Source organism: Pongo pygmaeus, chromosome 1, assembly GCF_028885625.2.
Source record: "Pongo pygmaeus isolate AG05252 chromosome 1, NHGRI_mPonPyg2-v2.0_pri, whole genome shotgun sequence".
NCBI classification, from domain to species: Eukaryota; Metazoa; Chordata; class Mammalia; order Primates; family Hominidae; genus Pongo; species Pongo pygmaeus.
Window position 1 is genome coordinate 609574 of NC_072373.2, and position 23365 is coordinate 632938.

General features: G+C 38.4%; 1 protein-coding gene across 1 annotated transcript; it reads right to left on the bottom strand.

Annotated features, from left to right (window-relative positions):
• Positions 1–7734: 7734 nt before the first annotated feature.
• LOC129033115 (olfactory receptor 2M3-like) lies at positions 7735–8673 on the bottom strand. The gene has a single exon (XM_054481158.1). It carries the CDS (start codon positions 8671–8673, stop codon positions 7735–7737), a length of 939 nt encoding a protein of 312 aa, XP_054337133.1.
• Between the last annotated feature and the right edge of the window lie 14692 nt (positions 8674–23365).

Sequence of the window (23365 nt, forward strand, 5' to 3'; positions counted from 1 at the left end):
AACAGATGCAGGAGAGGCTATGGAGAAAAGGGAATGCTTATACACTGTTAGTGGGAATGCAAAATAGTTTAGCCACTATGAAAAGCAGTCTGTAGATTTCCCAAAGAACTTAAAATAAAACTACCATTTGATTTAGCAATCTCATTACAAAGCATATATCTAAAAGAAAATAAATTATACCAAAAAGACACATGCACTTGTATGTTTATTGCAGTATATTCACAATAACAAAGGCATAGAATAAACTTAGTTGCCCATCAGTGGTGGACTGGAAACAGAAAACGTGGTACATATACTCCATACAATACTATGTGGCCATAAAAAAGAATGTCTTGATGTCCTTTGCAGCAACATGGACACAGGTAGAGATCATTATCCTAAACAAATTAATGCAGAACAGAAAATCAAATACCACGTGCTTTCACTCACATGTGGGAGCTTCACATTGGGTACACATGGACATACAGATGGAAACAACAGACACTGGGAAGTATTAGAGTGGAGAGAGAAGGTGGGGAGCAAGAGCTGAAAAAGTCCTTATTGGAGATTGTCGTAGGATAATTTGTACCCCATATAGCATCATGCAGTATACCTACGCAACAAACCTGCACATGTACACTCTGAATCTAAAATAAAAGTTGAAATTATAGAAACAAAACAAAACAAACATAATACGAAAATTTCTGAGCAAATGAACTTTTTTTCTAAGCCCAAATTATGTTCTCAGAGCTCCCAATTAAATTTTGACAATCCACATCAACAGCTTTCAATGGGGAAAAGAATTGTGTTTTCAAAAACATTGCCAAAACCACAGCTAACTGCATTCTAAAAGATAAAGTTTGAACTTTACCTCACTTTACACACAAAAAGTAACTCAAAATGTATCAATGGCCTAAATATAATATCTAAAACTGTAGAAATAGTATAACAAATATAGAGGTATAACAAATATAGTATAACAAATATAGAGGTATTCTTGACCTTGATTTTGGCAATTGGTTCTTAGGTTTGACACCAAAAACTTGACCAACGACAAAAAAGTAGACGAATTGGACTTACTCAAAATTTAAAACATGCATACATCGAAACATACTATCAAGAAAATAAAAAAGCTACCTACAGAATAAGAAAATATTTATGCAACATATATCTAATAAAGATTTTTATAGGCAGGGTATATAAGAACACACACAACTCAACAACAGATACACAAGCAAACCAATTAGAAAATGTGTAATGGACTTAAATAGACATTATTTCAAAGAATGTGTACAAATGGCCAATCAAGAAGATGTTTACTATCATTGGTGAATTTGGAAATAAAAATCAAAACCACAATAAGACCCTGATTCACACCTGCTAGTATGACTAGAATTTTTAAAAAGTGAAAAAATAAGAGTTGGTAAAGATGTAGAGAAATTAGAATACTTAATTATTGTTTGTAGGCATGTAAAATAGAGCAGCCACTCAGGAAAGTAGTTTAGAAGTCCCTGAAAACTTAAATATGGTATTACATATAATTTAGCAATTACATCTTTAGGTATATGCCCAATATAAATAAATGAGTATATTCACATTGACCCTTGTACCAAAATATTTACAGCAATGCTATTTACAACAGTCAAAAGGCAGAAATAACTCAAATACTTATCTGATAAATGTATAAACAAATTTTTATGTATACATGAAATTTATTACATACTAATTAAATAATACTTATTACTATAATATTCAGACATAAAAATAATGAGCCTTAAAAGCAAAGTGTCAGAAAGCCACACATAAAAGGTCATATATGGTATGATTGCTATTATATGTAAGATCCAGAACAGGCAAATCCATCGAGACAAAGCAAGTTAGTATTTGCTATTTGTGTTCCTCAAGGATCTCCAGAAAAACAAAAACAATGGGATATATAAAGACATATGAGAAGATTTATACTGGAAATTGTCTCAGGTGATCACAAAGGAAAATTTTAAAGACTATCCCATTTTGCACCTGACTAGCCTGACCTTTCTGTTTACATATAAAAGTGTAACTTGTCAGAGATCAAGACTTCCTCCACATGAACTATAATCCCAGACAAAACCTTTGATTAAACTTATTATCTGCTCTCTCACTGTTGGGGGAGCATGATGAGAAGGACAGATACTTCACTTTCTCCTGAGCACAGACTTATTTTGCTATGGATTAGTACACATAAAAATAATCAGAAAATGTCTGAAATGATTCTGTGACTTTATATAGGAATTTGCTTCTGCTCAGGGGTCTGCTGAAGGTCAATATTAGAGCTAGAGCTTAGGTACATGCCATGGTGACTTCAGGACTGTCACCAAACATTTGGGGCTTGTCTCCTCTGGGCACATGAGAGGATCCTATTTCTCTGGCTCTTGAAGTAAGGCTTTGCCCTAGGACTTCCTTCAGCTGATGAAATATGAGAAGAGACATGTGTCACTCTAGGTGGAAGCTTTTACAAACCACAGCAGGCTTCTCCCCGTTCCTCTTTTCCCCACTATGGTGACTATAGAAGCATATATTGTTTCTGAGATGACAGATGATGAAAACAACCTGGAATTCCAAGCCAGCACATGGAAAATTGCTGCTCCAGAGAGCCACCCAGTCCCACCACCCACTTTGCAGGAGGAAGAGACAATCTTTTGCTTTTTTAAAGATTGAAGTTTTAGGGCTAGTTATGGCAGCATAACCCACCCTTCTGACTTTTGCTCTGTGTCTGTTTCTTTATGTGTATTATGGAGATAATATTAGTACCTACCTCATAGAGCTGTTTTAAGGATTAAAAGAGTTAGTATTTATAGAGCTTTTAAAACAATGGCCACATATTGTAATCTCTCAATAAATGTTAGCTAACCTCCTGGAAATAATATTTTTCAATGGTTTAAAACTTATAAGTGTATTTATGGATGATGCATTTGGTATTTTTAAACACACGATGGAGACAAAAACACACAATGATATTAAGCTAAAATAACAGCTGTAGTTTCTGAGTCTTGTATTTTCTTGAAATATGTTATTTAATTTATTATCTGTGCTGAGTTATAGTTTAGAATTTTTAAGAAACATGGGCAGGTAGTATATAATGTTTTCTTTACTCCAAATATAAAGAAGTGTAAGTATTTGACAAGAATATAGAATAAAATGGAAGCTGACAGGACCCTATTTTCCCAGAACCATTTATTGAGACTATTTTCTCCTCAATGCATGTTCTTGATGCCTTTGTTGAAAATGAGTTTACTGTATATGTGTGGATTTATTTCTGAGTTCTCTTATTCTTTTCTATTGATCTACATGTCTGTTCTTACACCAGTGCCATGCAATTTTGGTTTCTACAGCTTTATAGAACATTTTAAAGTCTGGTAGTGTGATACCTCTAGCATTGTTCTTTTTTGTTTGTTTGTTTTTGAGACGAAGTCTCACTCTGTCACGCAGGCTGGAGTGCAGTGGCGGGATCTCGGCTCACTGCAAGCTCCACCACCCGGGTTCATGCCAATCTCCTGCCTCAGCCTCCTGAGTAGCTGGGACTACAGGCGCCTGCCACCATGCCTGGCTAATTTTTTGTATTTTTAGTAGAGATGGGGTTTCACTGTGTTAGGCAGGGTGGTCTCGAACTCCTGACCTTGTGATCCACCTGCCTCGGCCTCCCAAAGTTCTGGGATTACAGGCGTGAGCCACCGTGTGTGGCCAGCATTGTTCTTTTAACTCAGTTTTGCTTTGGCTAATCTATTTTTTAATTCCATATAAATATTAGAATTAATATTGCTATATCTGTGTGGAATGTCATTGGTGCTTTGATAGGGATTGCATCGAATGTGTAGATTGCTTTGGGTAGTATGAACATTTTGACCTGTAGAAAACAGTATAAAATTGTCAGAACCAGCCAAGACCAGTGACAACTGGCATAAACTAAATTCTGGCTAGTCAAAAATTAGTCAAAATCAGTCATGGCACATCATAATCAGTACAAACTTGTGGCTAGTTGAAACAAGCCTAAACCACTTGCAGCCTGTCAGAACCCAGTCCAAATTGAGATCAGTTGAAACTGGCCTACACCATTTAGAAATGGATATGATGACTCAGAACCAGCATCAACTTTGCCCAATCAAAACTGACCTAAACCAATTGTGGCTAGTCTAAATCAACCTAAACCAGTCATGACCCAGCAATACCAGTTCCTTTGGTTTAATAGAACACTCTTTCTGGTCCTGCAGTGCTTTTTAGTGTTTAACTATGGTAAGTTAGGTAAAATGACACATCTGTTCAAGATTATATAATACGAAAGTCAAAAAGTTTCTAAGGTCAAAGAGAAAATGTAAAAGGCCCCGTTTAGTCTCTAGTAATGACCTTTCCCCTAAAGAGATGTGAGCATTTCTTGATTGTGTGTTTCAGTTCTTGTCATACTGGTGTTAGTAAGAAGTGTCTCAAAAGAAAACTGACAAGAGCATGACTAGTCAGAACCAATATAAACTTATTTTAGCTGGTTGCAATTAACCAAGCCTGGTTGAGGCTGCTCCCAGCCAGTCAGAGCCACTTGTGGCCAACTGAAACCAGTCTAAACCAGTCAGAGCCAGACATGATCAGTCAGAACTGGCAGAAATGGATTGTGGCTGCTTAAATATGATAAAAAGTGGAGTGGCTGGTCATAATCAATCCAAAGCAGTAACGGCCATTTGAAACCAACCTTAACTAGTTGTTAATGATGAGAACTAATCTAAGCCCATTGTGGCCAGTGGAGACCAGTCTACACCATTCGGAACTGGTCATGACCAATCAGAAATGGCAGAAAAGGATTGTGGCCAATCAAAACCAGTTAAAACCAGTCAAGACTGTCTTAGCTAGTTTCAACTAGTTGTGTTTAGTTGAAGCAGAATAAAACCAGTTGGAACTAGCCATCTTTGGTCATAACTGGCATAAACTCATTACATTTAGTCAAAACTGGTCAAATCCAGTCATGATCAGTCATATCTGGTCCAAACCATGTGTGTCCAGTTGAAACCAACTTAAACCATTTTCAGCCATTTTTAAGTGGCTCAAACCATTGGTGGCAGCTGATGTGTCTGAAATGATCAGAACTCGCCACAGGCAGACAGAATCATTATAAACCAGTTGTGGCTGATCACAGCTGGGTGAGGTCATCACAAACAAGTCTAAACCATTGCCTCCAGTCAGAACTAGTCTAAACTGATTATATCATGTTGAAACTGTTTTACACCAAGAATAAGTGACCGTGACTAGTCAGAACCAGCCAAAACTGACTTTGGCCAGTCAAAACTAACTGTGGTCAGTTATAACCAGTCAAAGCTGGTTATGTCCAATCTAAAGCAATCTAAACCAGTTGTGCTGATAAGAACTGGTCTAAAGCAGTTGGAGCCAGTTGAAACCCAGTTGTAACCAGCCATGACAAATGGATAGCCACCAAAACTGCTCACAGTTGATCTAGACTGGCCTAATGCTTAAGGTGGGTCACAACCCTTTCAAACTGGTTGTGGCCAGTGGTAGCCAGGCTAAATTGGTTGCATTGGCCAGAACTAACCTAAAGCAGATGTTGGTAGTTAAAACCATTCTAAATGATTTGGAGCTAGCCATGCTTGTCCAGAAGGTGTCCAAACAAGTTTCGGCTAGATAAACTCAGTCACAGCTGGTTGTGGTTCATTATAACTAAACCAGTTGTGGCTTATCTAAACACATCTAAATTAACTGTGACCCATTAGTAAAAGTCCCCTTGGCTTAATAGAATGCTCTTTCTGGTTTTAGAGTGCCTTTTAGTGTTCCGTGTCTGCTCAAGGTTGTACAATGAGAACATGAAAAGATCAAAAGGAAAATTTAAAAGATCCCCTTTAATCTATAATAGTGACCCTCTTCTCAAAGAGGTATCTATGTTTCTTGTTTGTGGGCTCTTGTTCTAATCATATGCATATTCCCCATTTGGTAAGGAGCCTCTCAAAAGAAAACTGCAAAGGCTGACACAAGGAAACAAATTCTACAAGTAAGCGATCTAACCATGAAGCTGGTCAGAACTGGTCCAAACTGCCTGTGACCAGCTGAAACTGGTCTAAACCGGTTAAAACTTGTTGTGGCCCATCAGGACTGGCATTAATCAATTGCAGCTTGATTTAACCTGTTGGAATACCTTTAAAAGAGGACTGCGGCTTTCCCTGAGGTGAGAAAGGCTCTTCTGTGGACTTTGAAAAAGCAAGGTACCAGGAGTCATTCACCTGAAAAAAATCAATGATTTCAACCACCACTTGAGCTTGGAATATGACTCTTAGCTTTATATGACACTGCAGCCCCAGCCAACAACTGGATTGCAATCTTATAATACCTTAAGCAGAATACCCTGCCAAGACATTTAGGGACTTCTGACCCACATAAATTGTAACTAAATGAATAGTTGCAATTTACAGCTGCTAAGTTTGCAGTACTTGTCATGCAGAAAAAGAAAGCTAATATGGTGGGAATGTTACCATAGATTTTTTTTTTTTGAGACGGAGTCTCACTCTCTCCCCCAGGCTGGAGTGCAGTGGCATGATCTCGGCTCACTGCAAGCTCCACCTCCTGGATTCACACCATTCTCCTGCCTCAGCCTCCAGAGTAGCTGGGACTACAGGCACCCACCACCATGCCAGGCTAATTTTTTGTATTTTTAGTAGAGATGGGGTTTCACCTTGTTAGCCAGGATGGTCTCGATCTCCTGACCTTGTGATCTGCCTGTCTCGGCCTCCCAAAGTGCTGGGATTACAGGCGTGAACCACCATGCCCGGCTGTTACCACAGATTTTTTAACACAACAGTTAATATTCATATTAGGGAATAGCAGTTTTTTCTCATGAAAGATATAAGAATGTCCATAATTACATTTATTCTCATATAAATATCATTACAACAATATCTATGGTAATGCTATACATCAAATTATGGAAAACATGAAGACTTCAGAAAATATAGACTTCTTTATTAAATTAGATAAAATTACTAATAAATCCATCAAAAATTAATGTTATGTGATTGCAGTACACTACTCTTATAAAGATTAGTATATCTAAATGTAAAATTCACACTGAGAGAATTTTTATTCTGTTTAGTCTCTTGTGCATAATTTAGTGCCTATGGAAGAAGGAAATAAATGAGATATTCTCAATTCTCCAACACCCTGGAGGAAGACAGTGTCCATTACAAGACATGCACAATATGCCCAAACCTCAGTCTTACGTATCTTTTTTCTCCATCTAAGTTACATTTCATTTTTATAATGATTCTAAAGGCATACTTTTTAGTAGATAAATAATTTGTGATTCATACTAACACAATGATTAGTCCGAAGTGTAGTATTGAACTTAGCAGAATTCTTTGTTTTTCAAGGATAAATCTATGTATGTTAAAAGACACCAGATTTAATACATGCAGTCAAACAGTGAGGTACTATGATTGACAAATGTCTCTCATTTGTTAGATGATATTAAAAAGAAAAGATATATGCAGGTACATTTTCTATTGGAACAAATATATACTTATAGCCATATATTGAACTAATCACAACAAAAATATGAAATATTTGAATGAACAAGAATGCAAACAATTTTTGCAATTTCTTAATCTTATGTTACTACCTGTAAATACATACAAATGAGTACATATTAGGTTCTGGATTACTTTAATTCAATACATAAATTTAAGTATAAAGCGAAGTATGTAAGGAAAAAGCAAAATATAATTAGGCAATTTACTCTTCAGACTTGCCCTTCCTAAATACCTTCATGAACCCTCTGGCCACTTCTTTGTTCCGGAGGCTGTAGATGAGGGGATTCAGCATGGGAGTGAGGATGGTGTAGAATACAGACACCATCTTGTCCTGGGTGGGTGAACGTTCAGATGTGGGTCGCATGTACATAAACATGGCTGCTCCATAGTACATTCCCACCACCATGAGGTGTGAGGAGCAGGTAGCAAAAGCTTTGCGGCGGCCCTCCCCAGATCCCATGTGAATGAGAGCCAGAATAACTCGAGCATAGGAAGCAATGATGATTACAACAGGGAAGAGAAGCATAATTACACAGCAGATGAATATCATCCTTTCAAACATCAAGGTGTCATTGCATGAAAGAGTAAGAAGGGCAGGTACGTCACAGAAAAAATGGGGTATTTCCCGGGCACCACAGTATAAGAAGGACAGTGCAACTGCAACTTCAATTATACCATCAAGAGAACCAAGAGTCCAAGAAGCAGCAGCCAGGAGACCACAGATTTTTTGGCTCACGAGGACTGCGTATCTTAATGGGTGGCAAATGGCAACATACCGATCATAGGCCATTGCAGCCAAGAGGAAACATTCAGCTCCAAGCAGGGACACATAGAAGAATATCTGAGTTCCACAACCTGCCAGAGAGAGAAAATTTTTTCCAGACAAGTAGTTGAAGGCCATCTTGGGTACGGTGGTGCAGATAAGCATGAGGTCCATGAGGGACAGTTGGCTGAGGAGGAAGTACATGGGTGTGTGGAGCTGGGTGTCCAAATAGATGAGGAGAACCATGGCAAAGTTCCCCATGAAGGCCACTGAGAAGATGCCCGAGACCAGAGTGAAGAGAAAAGTGTGAGCGGGGCTGTGATTAAAGATCCCCAGAAGGATGAAGTCAGAGTTGAAGGTCTGATTCTCCCATGCCATGATCAATATGTTCACTGTGGAGAATACAACATGTGAGAAATAACCAGAATTATGTCACAGAAATATCAAGGATTTCCCTCGGAGAACAACACATCTACACAATGTAAACATGGGCACATTATTTGTCTGGGCATCAAATTTTTTATTTGTAGACTAGGAATTTTAAGAATTATTTTTAGCTTGATGTGATTTTTTAATGCACAGTACATAGCTAATGGATATGATAAGTTTCATAGTAAAAACATGGGATTTTTCTCGAGTTCTATAATCTAGTTGAGCAGCAAGTCAGCTAAAAAATGTAATGTAAATTATCCCTTTATAATTACACCAAAATCATGAAAAGACTCATGAGTTTGGGGGAATTTCATTACATTACTATTATATTTCCCACAGAAACTAATCACATCACACTATGATGCTAACAAAATTTCATCTTGGAAAGTGTAGATGGAAACAAATACTAAAATGATACATGATTAGTTGAATGCCAGGTAATGAGAACAAATTAAAATGCCAACATGAAGAGTATGCTACTTGATCCTTATTGCTAATAACTGTAAGTTTCAGCAGAAGGTGCTCACCAATAGGCCCTGGTCCCTAAAAATTAAATATGTCCCTAAGACAGTCAGGCATAGTCTATTTTCCTGAAGAACCGGGCTACACGAGAGTATCAGAGCAAATTTCAAACTCTTTCAGCTGTATGACGTTGGATGATTATTTTCTGTAAACTCTGTTTTCTACTCCGTACATTTTGATATTTACAATATCTGTATTATAAGGTGTTATAAAGACTAAATGAAATTAGATTTTAAAGTATTTAGAACATTACATGGGATATGGTTCATACAATACAAACCTTTGAAATTAAATACTACTAGAGGGAGTACAGTCATTCCTAGTTTAAGAAAAAAAGATCGTCGTTGTCTTTAGAAAGACCCTTTTAAGAGCATTCTTGTGGCTAAAAAGTAGCATCTTTTTAATTTTCTATTTTTACATTCATTTTGTTTCCTTCTTGTGCCTCTTTCTCCGTGGATTAAGGAATTGGCTTCCTTTATTTCTCTCCTGATACCCTCTGAACAAATTGTTCACACTGTCTTATTAATTTTTAATACTTTTTATCTATGTAGTAATCACCAGTTCTATGAATATAACAATATTCTAGTTTTAACTCTAGAATTCACCACATCCTAAATTCCTAATCAGTTCTAAATTATCTAAAATGTTTTTCAAATTTACAGTGCTATTAAAAAACTCAACCCATATTGTGTAAACACATGCTACTTAATTTTTTCACATATTTTGACTTTTCCCACTTTTCTTAAAACAATCACTAATTATATTTTCTAAAACGTTCTTCTATCCTTCATCCTAGTGCAAACCTTTCAATATACATCCCACAGAAAACTCTGAAATATATATATATATATATATAGAGAGAGAGAGAGAGAGAGAGAAAGAGACAGAGTCTCACTCTGTCGCCCAGGCTGGAGTGCAGTGGCGATCTTGGCTCACTGCAACCTCTGACTTCCGGGTTCAAGCGATTCTCCTGCCTCAGCCTCCCGAGTAGCTGGGACTATAGGCGCCCACCACCATGCCCGGCTAATTTTTGTATTTTTAGTAGAGATGGGGTTTCACCGTGTTGGCCAGGATGGTCTCGAACTCCTCACCTTGTGATCCGCCTGCCTCGGCCTCCCAAAGTGCTGGGATTACAGGCGTGAGCCACCGCGCCCAGCCAAAACATTTTTTAATATCCATAATTTTTTATGTTTGTTGATTAACAATTATTGCCCAGTGAAAATTACCACATTGCTTGGCTCAATTGCAGTCCTTCTAATAAACAATATGTATTTTTTATTTCAGGTTCATCCATGTTGTTATACTTGTGTGAAATTATCTCTCTTCCCATGTTCTAAAACATAAATACTAAAAATTAATGAAAATCAACATTTAACATATCAGCTCCTAAAAATGCTGCTTTTTCCATTTTGTACAAAACAATATTTCAATTGAACAAACATTCAATCCAATGTGCTGCATCCTTGAAAGACAATAAGAACCTTAAACATCAATTCTTTCCATTTGTACCTAAATCACATAATTAACTAGTCCACAAATTAGATTAGTAATTTAAGGAAGCGGTGCACCCTGAGGAACGCCATAGATCGTGTTCCTTTTGACCTGTATTTGTCTTATTTATCTTTTTGCCTAGCTGGGGACTTATTCTTCTGTTTCATCACAACCCTACACACATAGCTTGAATCATAGAGGGAACTAAAATGTCCTGGGCCCCATTATTAACCAATTACAGGACCTGACTCTAATTAGGTTTAATTTTACATCTGAATTTTTGCTCACAGCTGTTTTTCATGCCACCTGTATTAACAACAAACTGCAGCATATTTTAAATTTATACCTTGTCACATTCTGTCTACTTGTGTAAAATTATCTGTTCACTTTAGTCCATATTAGGACCCACCTGAAGAATAGCAGTGTGGGATAGTAGAACTGATCAAGACGAGCTATTCTCTTATTAATTGAGAAACATTTTTCAGTTGTTAGTTCCAAGTAAAGAAATACAATATCTACATTGTAGCAGATGGAGACATTCAGCCTATATATTCCTCTAATATTTTCATAGTTCAAATCTTTTCAAGGTTAGTTTGCATAGAAGAATATATTTATATTGTGTTACATTGTATTACCTCACTTTTTGCCAAAGCCAATCTCACAAATTATCCTTTTCCTTACTGTCCTATCATAGAAGACTAAAGTAAATAGTATTAAGTGGTTGTCAAGGCACTTATTTCTGAGCACTCAGCTGTCTCCTTCACTTCAACCTCACATAAGCAATGTCTTAGTGAAAGCCAGTTAAGTGATATTAGGAAGAACGCATTTATTTAGAGCTACACTAGCATGAGAGGTTAGTATGGACATTTGAGTTGCACGCTTAAAATGTAATGCATAAATTTTGTATAATAATGTATAAATGTAATGTATAAATTATGTTTAATAATGTATAAAATAAATTGTTTATAAATTTTGTGAAAATTTAGTCACAAGTTTATATCACAGATTCTTGTGAAATCTCTTGTAGTATGGAGTTAATAACCTTTGTCTCAAATATCTTAAAATAATGAGATTTTGAATCTAAGATTCAACTTTAAACAGTTTGTTTGGGTTTTTAATAATTATAAATATAGGCTAAAAGGGGTTTTACAAAGATACTCTGAGGAAAGGGGAATTTAAGATCGTGAAGTAAGAAGAGAGAAAAGAAGCAATGTTGACTGAGTAAAGATAGAGTATCAAAAGGCAATTCACACTGAAAGAAGAAATGTTGGTGCTGTAAAGAAACTGAGAGGAACAGGGCGCAAAGGAGAGGAAAATGAGGCAAGAAGTAGTCCTTCAATGTTGGTAACTAAGCTCAATGTCTGCCCTAGATGTGCTGCATTGTGCCAATAGACAAATCACTCTCCCACTTCCAAACATAGATGCAAAAACCAGGTACTACATTCTAGACAAAAATGGCATGCAAAAACTCTCCTTGCTGAAACTTAGAAATTATTCATCACATACACCCCACTGCCTACAGACAGAAACTTCAAATCACATCTCACAAAAAAGATTGCTGGTGTCTTTTAAAAAAGGTTCATAAGTACTTTGAAAAAAAATCTTTGCATCTGTACCCCCTGGAGATTATGGATAAAACTAATCTTATATTCTTCAGTCTATCACAATACATTATTTTTAAATTTCTCTAAACACCATTTGATTCTATTAATAGCACTCTCCTCAAAGGCATTCAATGTCTCAATTTTTTTACAGAACAGATTACATTCCTTATTGATCTTGTTTGTGAGGAATTTCAGAAAATTGTTCAAGCCTCTATTTCAAGTCATCAGTTATCTTTTTCTAATACAATCCCTTTGCTTTTCTACTTACAGATCTCTATGATACAAAAATGTAAGCTTCGGTCTTTCTCAGAAGGGTTGTCTTGCTTGAAATTATCTTTCTTCTCCATAATCCTTTACCTCTGTAAATCATATGTCTTCTTCCAGTTACAGCACACATGCATTTTTCTCCATGCTTGTTTCATTATTCTGCAGATAGCAAGCTCTGCCTTATTCAACTCACAGAAGACATGTGGCCACTATCTGTTTTACACAAATTGCAAATGTCAAAAACCTTCAAATTAGATAAACCTGGGCTTACCTTTCTGCTCTAGAACCAATAATCTTGCCACGAGGCAAGTTAAACAATGTATCTGAGATTTTTAAAAAATTTTCTCATCAATCACAGAATTGCTATGAAGAATAATGAATTGTTTCTTTAAATTTTTTCCCTTAAAATAACTATTGCAGTAGGCATTCATCAGATGACTGTTACCATCATTATATACATCTTGTCACACATTTTTTGGTAATCTTGCAATAAGCCTCACTGTTACTCAACAGAAAATATTTTTGAAAACATACTGTTTTTCTTACTAGATTGTTGGTAAGCTATATGCTTATTTCTTATGTGTTCTTAAGCAAGAGAGGTTTACACAGTGATGGAGTCCATTCATCCTCTATAATTATTGAAAGCACGAACAAATAGACAAGATCCAGTGGAGTCTTACAATGATTCTTAACTTATGATATTTTCTTTTTTTTTTTTTTTGAGGATTCATTTATTTATTTATTTATTTATTTATTCATTATTATTATTATTATTATTATTATACTTTAGGCTCTATGGTACATGTGCGCAACGTGCTTATGATATTTTCTATTGCTGTAAATAATACCTTACATTGACTTAGAACGTTCACAGGTATTATTTCATTTAATATTTTTCAAAAACTGTGAGAAATATAAAAATACACTGCTTTAATTTCACAGAGACTATAAAGAGATGTGTTGCAGATTAACATGAAACATTTGCTTTCCTCTTTTGAGGACTTTAAAATAACACAATTTTTGATATAGAACCTTTGAACAAAATGCAATTTCATTCATTGTGTTTGAACTCCAGAATGCCTTAGATATTTTGGACTATACTCAATCCCTAAATCTTACTTTCCAGATGTCTTCAACAGGATATATTGCTTCAAAATCACTGAAAGTGTTTAAATTTCTAGAGATAACCCTTGCAACACAATTATACTGAGTCCTCTGTGATTTACTTTTCCAATTCCTCCAGGATATTTGGTCCCTTGACTTTAATTACAGTACTTTAAGTTAACATTCACTTTTTCTTGTAAAGCCTCATGTAATTGAATTTCCAACTTGAAAATATGATTCACCCACGCTTAAAAAGGAAAGTTCTGTCACTTTTTTGACGAATAATATGAACTTCCAAGCAAGAAGGCAGAGTAGGAAGTCACCCACTTGTATCCCACCACCACCACAAGAATTTTGCACGCATCTACAAATAAAGGTCTCTTTGTGAGAGCCTTGGAATTTGGGTGGGAAGTTGTGAAAGCCTGGTGGAGCCCAAGACAGAGGAGGTTGTTTTGAGAGTGAAGACCCACACCTAGGTAGCAGACACACCAATTAGGCTCCCAGGTACAAACCTGGAAATCGCCCCATTCCCCCAAAGGGCTTGGTTATAGCCCTGTTCAGCCTTGTGTCTGCTACCAAAACCATCTGCCAAGGGGTCCAGGAGGAATCATGCCCACTAGTGCCTTAGCAGACAGGCTCACCTGCGTGCCTGCATCAGTCCCAGCCGTGGCCCTGAAAGCTTTCCTGTAACTTGCCTCCAGCTGCTCTTGGGTGTAATCCCAGCTTTGTACTGTTCACAAGAGGACTAAAAGGGAGACTCACTCCTCTGTGCAACCAGGACAGGCTTGTTGGCCTCTGTTCCAGAGTAGACTCTGAATAGATACTGTCTTAACTCCAGCCCCACTCTGCTTCAGCCCAGGGAGTTTGCCTACCTGTGTAGGACGCTACTAGGAGACTCACCCATCTGAGCCACTGAAACAGGCTTGCCAGTTTCTGACCCCAAGAAGATCCTGACAAAGGCCCTGTCATGACTCCAGCTACTGTTTGCCATAGTCAGGGAACTCTCCCACTTATGCAGAAAACTGCAGAGAAATGTGTGATTCTCATCCACTGGTACAGGCTTGCCAGTCTTCATCCCACAGCAGATTCTAAAGGGGTCCAATCTCAGATCCAGCTCCTCTCGCTGCAGTTGGGAAGCTATCCCAAAGGCATGAGAATTTGTTTGGAGAATCACTCATCTGAACCACTGGGGAGGATTTCTGGCTTTTTTTAAGATAGCAGCTCTAGAAAGGGCCCTGAATATCAGATCTAGCCTCTTTCAGCAGCAGTCTACATGCAATCCTACCTACATAGGGAACTTCTTGGAGTCTTGCCTGCTGGTGCAGCCATGTCAAACTTACCAACATAGAACCCATAGCAGATTCTGAATTAGTCCTGAAGCTTGGTTTTAGCACCTCCCAGCTATGGTCTGGGAGCATTTATATGCAGCCAGAGTCCTGGAGGGAGAGGCAATAATCAGAGTCCCTGTGGCAGGCTTGCCAACCTCTGTTTCTCACCAGGTTCTCAAATGTCATTGATTTGGGTTCTGGTGCCTTGTGTTTGCAGACTGAGACCACCTCTGCCTGCCTGGGGACTCAGAGGGAGGCACATCCAGTAGTGCTTCTGAAGGATAATGCCCAAATTTTGTTCACATTGTGGACCTTGAAGTGGCCATATAAGTTGACTCCAGGTCTTCTCAGCTGCAGCCTGAGAGCAGAGCTACTCACCCAAGAACGCACTGGGAGACATAACTATCCTCAACCCAAGAGACAGTAGATCTCTGTCGTTGCTGTGGACCTAAAACATCTCTGTGTCTCAGCTCCAGCATGTCTCAGCATGGACTGAAGCAGTGCAACCAGCTCAGCGGCCCATCCAGTGATTTAGTGGGACTCTTCCCAGAGATCTAGGGAAACTCACATTTATCAGCATACCTAATAGAATCCAGCCATCTGTGAACCCTGAAGCAGACCACCAGCCCCACAGACCAAGGTCCTGGAGACAGTTCAGTACGTTCAAGAACCAGATACAACATACACTCAGTATAGTTCATGGGAATAACCCCACCAACTGTGGCCTCCACTGTGGAACTAGTATCAATCACAGTACCCAGATCCAGTCCCACTCAACTGCAATCTCAGAAGCAATTTCAACAGTCAGGAGCCCTAGTTGGAAAAGACTTAACTTGTTACCAGTCTGTAAGACTAAAACAGGAGTGTGCTTCTTCATGTGTTCAGAGGCCAACACAAAGCTACATGTTAACATAGAATGAGACCAACATGATACCACCAAAGGAAACTCATGAAGCTCAAATAATAAACCCCAAGGAAATGGAGATATATAAATTGCTTGGAAAAGAATTCTAGATGATCATCTTAACAAAGCTCACTAAGATACAAGAAAATACAGATAAACAACTACATAAAATTAGAAAAACAATGCAAGAAGCAAATGAAATTCTAAAATAACAAATAGAAAACATTTTTTAAAAATAACTAAAAGAATTACTGGAGCTAAAGAACACAATGACAGAACTGAAAATTTCAATAGAGTTCCCACATGAAACAGAATCATGCAGAAGAAAGTATTAGCGGATTAAAAAAACAGGTCATTTAGAGAAATGAAAAAATTTCAAGAGTTAACAAAAATAAGGAATATATGGGACACCATCAAATGTACAAATATACAAATTATGGAAGTATCTGAAAGAGATGAGAGAGACAGAGACAAAAAGCTTATGAAAAATATACTATCTGGATACTTTCCGAAGTTAGGAAGGAATATGGACATTAAGATTCAGAAAATTCAAAGGATCAAAGCAAGATTAATTTAAAAAATAATACTAAAAGGCACATTATAATCAAATTGTTAAGTCAAAGACAAAATGAGACTCTTGAAAGCAGCAAGAGGGAAGAAACTTGTCACACATAAAGGATCTCTCATAAGGTTATCAGTGAACTTCTAAACAAAAATGTTGCAATCAGAAGTGGGGAGACATATTCAAAGTATACAAACAAAAAAGATTGCAAACCAAGCATATCGTACCCTGCAAATCTGTTATGCAAGTGGCAGATGAAGACAAACAAATGCTAAGGGAGTTCATCACAATGAATAAATAAATGTAATCAAAAGGTGAAAAGTCACTACAATAACAACTATAAAACACTGATGAAAGAAACTGAAGAAGACACAACTAAATGAGAAGATATCTCATGTTCATGGAATGGAAGAATTAGTATTATTAAAATGTTCATACTACTTATAGCAATCTACAGATTCAATAAAATCCTTATCAAAATTCTAATGGCATTCTTTATAAAAATAGAAAAGAGTCTAAATTTCATATGGAACCACAAAAGAACCTGACTAGCCAAAGCAATCTTGAGGGAAAAGAACAAAGCTAAAGGCATTACACTACTTGACTTGAAAACATACTATAAAGATATAATAACCAAAACAGCATACTATTAACACAAAAACAGACTGATAGATAATTGGAACAAAATAGAGAGCCCAGAAATATATCTAAACACTTATCTCCAACTGATTTTCAGCAAAGATGCCAACAACATACACTGGGGAAAGGATGGTCTCTCCAATAAATGCTTTCGTATAAAGCTGGATATCCACATGCAGAAGAATGAAATTATACTTTTTTTCTTTCATCATATACAAAAATTAACTCTGTGTGGCTTAATGATTTAAACGGAAAACTCCAATTAATGAAACTACTAGAAGAAAATATAAGGGAAATGTTTGATGACACTGATATGGGGATTTTTTTTTTATAAGACCTCAAAGCACAGGCAACAAAAGCAAAGACTGACAGATGGGATTACATTAAACTGCAAAAAGGAACGATCAACGCAGTGAAGAGACAGCCTATGGAATGGGAGATAATATTTGCCAAATATACATCTGAGAAGGCGTTAATATCCAAAATATGTACGAAACTTAATAGCAAAAAAAATGAAAATAAAGCAAGAAACCCAGTTAAAAATGGTCAAAAGGCTTAAATAGACATTTCTCAAAAGAAAGCAAGCAAGTGGCCAACAGGCAAATAAAAAGTGGTCCACATCTAATGATCAGGAGAATACAAATCAAAAACAGATGAGATATCACTTCACAGTTAGAATGTCTATTAAAAAAAGACAAAAGATAACCAGTGTTGGTAAGAATGTGGGGATAGGGAAGGCTTATTCCCTGTTGTTGGTGGTGTAAATTAGTACAGCCATTATGGAAAACAGTATGGCAGTTTCTCAAAAAATTAAAAATAGAACTACTGTGTATATGATCCAGCAATACTACTACTGGCTATATATCCAAGGAAAATGAAAGTGGGATGTTGAACAGATACTTGCACTCCCATGTTTTTTGAAGCAGCTTAAAAATACCCAAAATATGAAATCAACCTGCATGTCCATCAATGGATAAAGAAATAAACAAAACATGATATATATACACAATGGATTTTCATTCACCCATAAACAAGAATGAATTTTTGCCATTTACAACAACATAGATGAACCTGGAAGATATTATATTAAGTAAACTAAATCAGAAATAGAACTTCAGATACCACATGCTCTCACTCATGTGTGGAATCTAAAAAAGTTGATCTAATGGAAGTCAAGAGCAAAATAGTGATTACCAGAGGCTGCAATGAGAGAAAAATAGAGAGATGTTTGTCAGTAAATACATAGTTACAGCTAGATAGGAGGGGTAAATTACAGAAGATCTATTGTACAACAAGTGACAATAGTAAATGACATTATACTGTACTGTCATGAACTGCACAATGATGTTTTGATCAAGAACCAACTGTATATATGATGGTGATCCCATAGGATTATAATGCAGCATATGTAGCACTTGACATTGGCATTGCATATCAAGTAAGAGAAATAATTGATAGTAATGATGCCAGGATATTTGATTTTCATACACACACACACACACACACACACACACACACACTCACACACCATATTCAGTGAATATTTCACATTTGTGAAAGTTCACTTTAGGACTCCCATACAATGATAAACTTGCCTAACAATGTATTTCTTAGTATCCCCGTCATAAGTAATGTATGATTGTATTCTTTCAAAATATAAAGAAAGTGGATGTTATGTGCCCTCACCACAAAAATAAATATATATAATTTAAAACTGACTACACAGAAATGTGAATAACTATCATAGAATATTATGAACACCTCTATGCACATAAACTATAAAATCTAGAAGAAATGGACACATTTCTAGGTACTTACACCCTTCCAAGACTGAACCAGGAAAAAATTGAATCCCTGAAGAGACCAATAATGAATTCTGAAACTTGGGCCTTAACAAATCGACCCAAAAAAAATGTTGAGGACCAGCTGGATTCATGGCTGGATTCTACCAGAGGTACAAAGAATAGCTGGTACCATTCCTACTTAAATTATTCCAAAAAATTAGAGAGGAGGGGCTACTCCTTAACTCATTCTATGGGGCCAGCATTATCTTGTTAACAAAACCTGGGAGAGATAAAACAACTAAAGAAAACTTTAGGCCAATATCTTTTATTATCATCAATGTAAAGATCCTCAACAAAATACTGGCAAACTGAATCCAGCAGCACAGCAAAAATCTTGTCCACTGTGATCAAATATGTTTTATCTCTGGGATGCAAGGCTGGTTCAACATGCATAGATCAATAAATGCTATTCATAATATAAACAGAACTAAACACAAAAACCACATGATTACCTGAATAGATGCAGAAAAGGCTATTGATAAAATTCAACACCTATTCATGTTGAAAACTCTCAATAAATGAAGTATTAAAGAAACATATATCAAAGTAACAAGAGCCATCTATGACAAACTCACAGCTAACATCATACCAAATGAGTAAAAGCTGAAACATTTCCCATAAAAATAGGCACAAAACAAGGATGCCCTGTCTTACCATTCCTATTCAACATATTATTGGATGTTCTGGCCAGGGCAATCAGGCAAGAGAAAGAAATAAAGGCATCCAAATAGGAATAGAGGAAGTCAAACTATCCCTGTTTGCAGATGATATGATTCTATATTTTAAAGAAACCCCACAGTCTTGGCCAAAAACCTCCTTTAGCTGATAAATAACTTCAGCAAAGTCTCAGGATACAAAATCAATGTACAAAAATCACAAGCATTTCTATAAAACAACAACAGCCAAGCTGAGAGCCAAATCAGAAACACAATCCCATTCACAATCATGAAAAAAAGAATAAAATACCTAGGAACACAGTGAACCAGGGAGGTGAAAGATCTCTGCAAGGAGAAATACAAAACACTGCTCAAAGAAATCAGAGATTACACAAATAAATGGGAAAACATTCCATGCTCATGGATAGGAAGAATCAATATTGTTAAAATGCCTATACTGCTCAAAGCAATTTATAGATTCTATGTTATTTCTCTGAAAATGCCAATAGCCATTGCAACAAAACCAAAAATTGAAGAAAATTACATATTTGAATTATATATTTCAATATTATACTGTTATGAGTTCCTAGGAATGTCAATTCCTCATCCAGAAACCTCTGTGGCCAGTGGTGCCTTTGCCCGAGTTTTGCTTGAGCCTGCTGAGTTCACTTGGCCTGGCAGGCTGCACTTGGCTCACATTACTGGACTGGACCTCATGCCTGCCAAGGGTGAGTGGAGTGGTGACGGGTATATGAGCAAGCAAGTGTGGGGTCCGGCCACTGTGCACAGCCAGGCATGCTAACTGCAGTGCGGTGGGCAGCTCTAGGAGCTATCACAGGTGTGGCCCTCTGCAAGGCTGTGGCCGGACCAGGCATCAAGCAAGCAGCTTCCATGGCTGGCACCACGGAATGTGGTGGTGTCCAGGATCTTGGAGACACCAGGAACCACAGAGCCCCAAAGAAGATGTCACAGCTCTGGCTCAGGGAGTTCCTAGATCTGGGATCCTGAAAGGGATGCAGCTATTCTCTCCTTCTTGTCGCCCGTGATGTGGTGAGCCAGGGGCATGTTTCAGCCTTGTTTGTGTTACAGCTCTTTCAGACCTGCAATTTGGTGTATCCTAAGTTCTTGTCCCATGCCCAGGAAGAATGAGGTATGTGGTGAAGTGGAGGTGAACTAGGTGAAGAGGAGCTTTATTGAGTGATAAAATAGCTCAGAGGATACTGACAGTGGATAGCTCCTCTCCACAGCCAGGGTGTCCTGACGAGTGTTCAGCTCTTAGCAGAGAGGAGACCCTGGTGTGGGTAGCTCATCTCTGCAGCTGGTCATCCCATCAGCTCTCAGCAGAGAGGAGACCCTAGGGTGGGTTGCTCCTTTCCACAGCTGGTTATCCCATTGTCTGTTCAGCTCTCAGCGGAGAGGAGACTCTGAGGTCGGTAGCTCCTCTCCACAGCAGGTTGTCCCCTTGTCTCCTAGGCAATCAGCAGAGAGGAGGCCCTGGGATGAGTAGCTCCTCTCTGCAGCTGGTCATCACATCATCTACCCAAGTCTGACTGAGTCTGGGGTTTTTATGGACTTAAGAGGGGAGGAAGTGTGTGCTGATTCGTCCATGAGTGGTCATGGGTAGGTTTGGATAAAGCACCATAAGTTCCCAATCCCATCCATGGGGCTGTCAGCCTGGTCCCCAGGCTTCAGGCCTTCCCTGGCTTGAAGGTGGGGCTTCGCCAGGGACCCACGCCTTTCCACCCAGGAACCTGCCTTCCTCCTGCAGCTGTTGATGGTACCAAGGCTGTTCATGCTGAGGAGCACCTTCAGGCCTTCAGCACCCCCTCGGCCTCCCTCCTGTGCTCCTCAGAACCCAAAGTCCAGAGAGGGGCCAAGGTGGCAGAGGGCTGGCATATCAGCACTGCCCCAAGGGTCTGCACACCTGGCCAGGTTGCAACAGTGCCCTGGCTTGGCCTCAACCTTGCTCAGAGATCGAGCAGGCACCGGGAGTCAGGAGAGGACAGGCAGCAGGAGCAGGCATTTCTGAGCCTATGGGGGCAGGAGAGACCTTCCTGTGTCCCCAAGAGTGCAAAGATTCTTGAGTCCGCAGCTGCAGCTTGGAGTCGTGCTCCCAGCCTCTAGGAGCACAGGGAGGCCTGGGTCCACAGTTGTGGCTAGAGTTGCTGAAGCTGTGCCCAGGAGAGTGGGGATCCTGTCTGCACCTGGCCCCCAAGAACACAAGGAGTACTAGGTCTGAAGCCACAGCTGAGCAGCTGCAGCTTCTCCCAGGGAGTGAGCGAAGCTCCCATCCTGCCAACTCAGAAGGCAGTGGGGTTCCCGCCTATTCTTGGCTCCTGCCAGCTCCATGGAGTGCTCAGCCCCAGTTGCACCTCCCTCCCTGCAGCCAACATCACGGCAGCAGCTGCTCTAGACCAGCCACCACTGCTATCAATATATTTAAATATAAATATAACAAATATTCTATAACATTATGAATGTTAAGATATTTATATATCCAAATTATGCATTTGAATTATGTATTTGAAGAAAATTTATATACTCTACACATGAAAGAAAGAAAGCTGCTCTCCCCACACTAGGCTTGGCATACAGCCAATACATTGCAGTCTCTGCAGGAAGTTGCAAGTCAAAGACTCAGAACCCACAAACTGGTCATGTTCTTACACATGTTCACATTTCTAGCACTGGTGAATTCTTTTCTGGGTCTCTGTCAGGCCTTGAGCAGAAGTCTTCACATGCCTCTACACAGACCTCATTATGAGAGGAAAAGACAAGAAACTAGAAACTCTTTTTAAATTTTTATTTATTTATTTACGTATTTATTTTGAGACAGTCTCAATCTGTCACTCGGCGAGGCTGGAGTGCAGTGGCATGATCATGTCTCCCTGCAGCTTTGACCTCCCAAGCTCAAGCGATCCTCCCACCTTAGCCTTCCAAGTAGCTGGGATTATAGGCATGTGCCATGATGCCTGGCTAATTTTTTGTATTTTGTTTATTTGTTTGTTTGCAGAGACAGAGTCTCACTGTGTTGCCCAGGCTCAAGCAATCCACCCACCTTGGCGTCCCAAAGTGCTTGGATTACAGGTGTGATCCACCACACCCAGCTAGAAAACACTTTACTTAGACTCAAATTTAGTACTTTTCCACTCCAAGCCCTTCACCTTGACCACAACCTTTATTTTCTATCCTTTTGTCCATAAAATAGCTTCTAAAAATTGACATACTTTAGTCAATAATTAGGACATTACCAAAATTTTCTTACATATATGACAAGAAGAGCTATTGCAATTATATATTTTTGTGTCTTTTATAGACAGGAGTCTATGAGTTACCTGTGTGTATATGCAGTAGGGAGAATTCTGAACTTTACCCCATCATCTATATTTCCTGGTGTTACTCCCATGATTAGATTATACCATCAGGCAAGATTGAAGTGTAAAGATGTAATTAAGTTTTCAAATTTGTTAACTTTGAATTATCTAAGACAGATTATCCTAGATAGGCTTGATCTGACCAGTCAACAAACTTTTAGAAGTGGATTGAGGTGGCTGGGCGCGGTAGCTCATGCCTGTAATAACTGCACTTTGGGAGGCCATGGCGGGTGGATCACCTGAGGTCAGGAGTTCGAGACCAGCCTGGCCAACATGATGAAACCCCGTCTCTACTAAAAATACAAAAAATTAGCTGGGCTTGGTGGTGCGCGCCTATAATCCC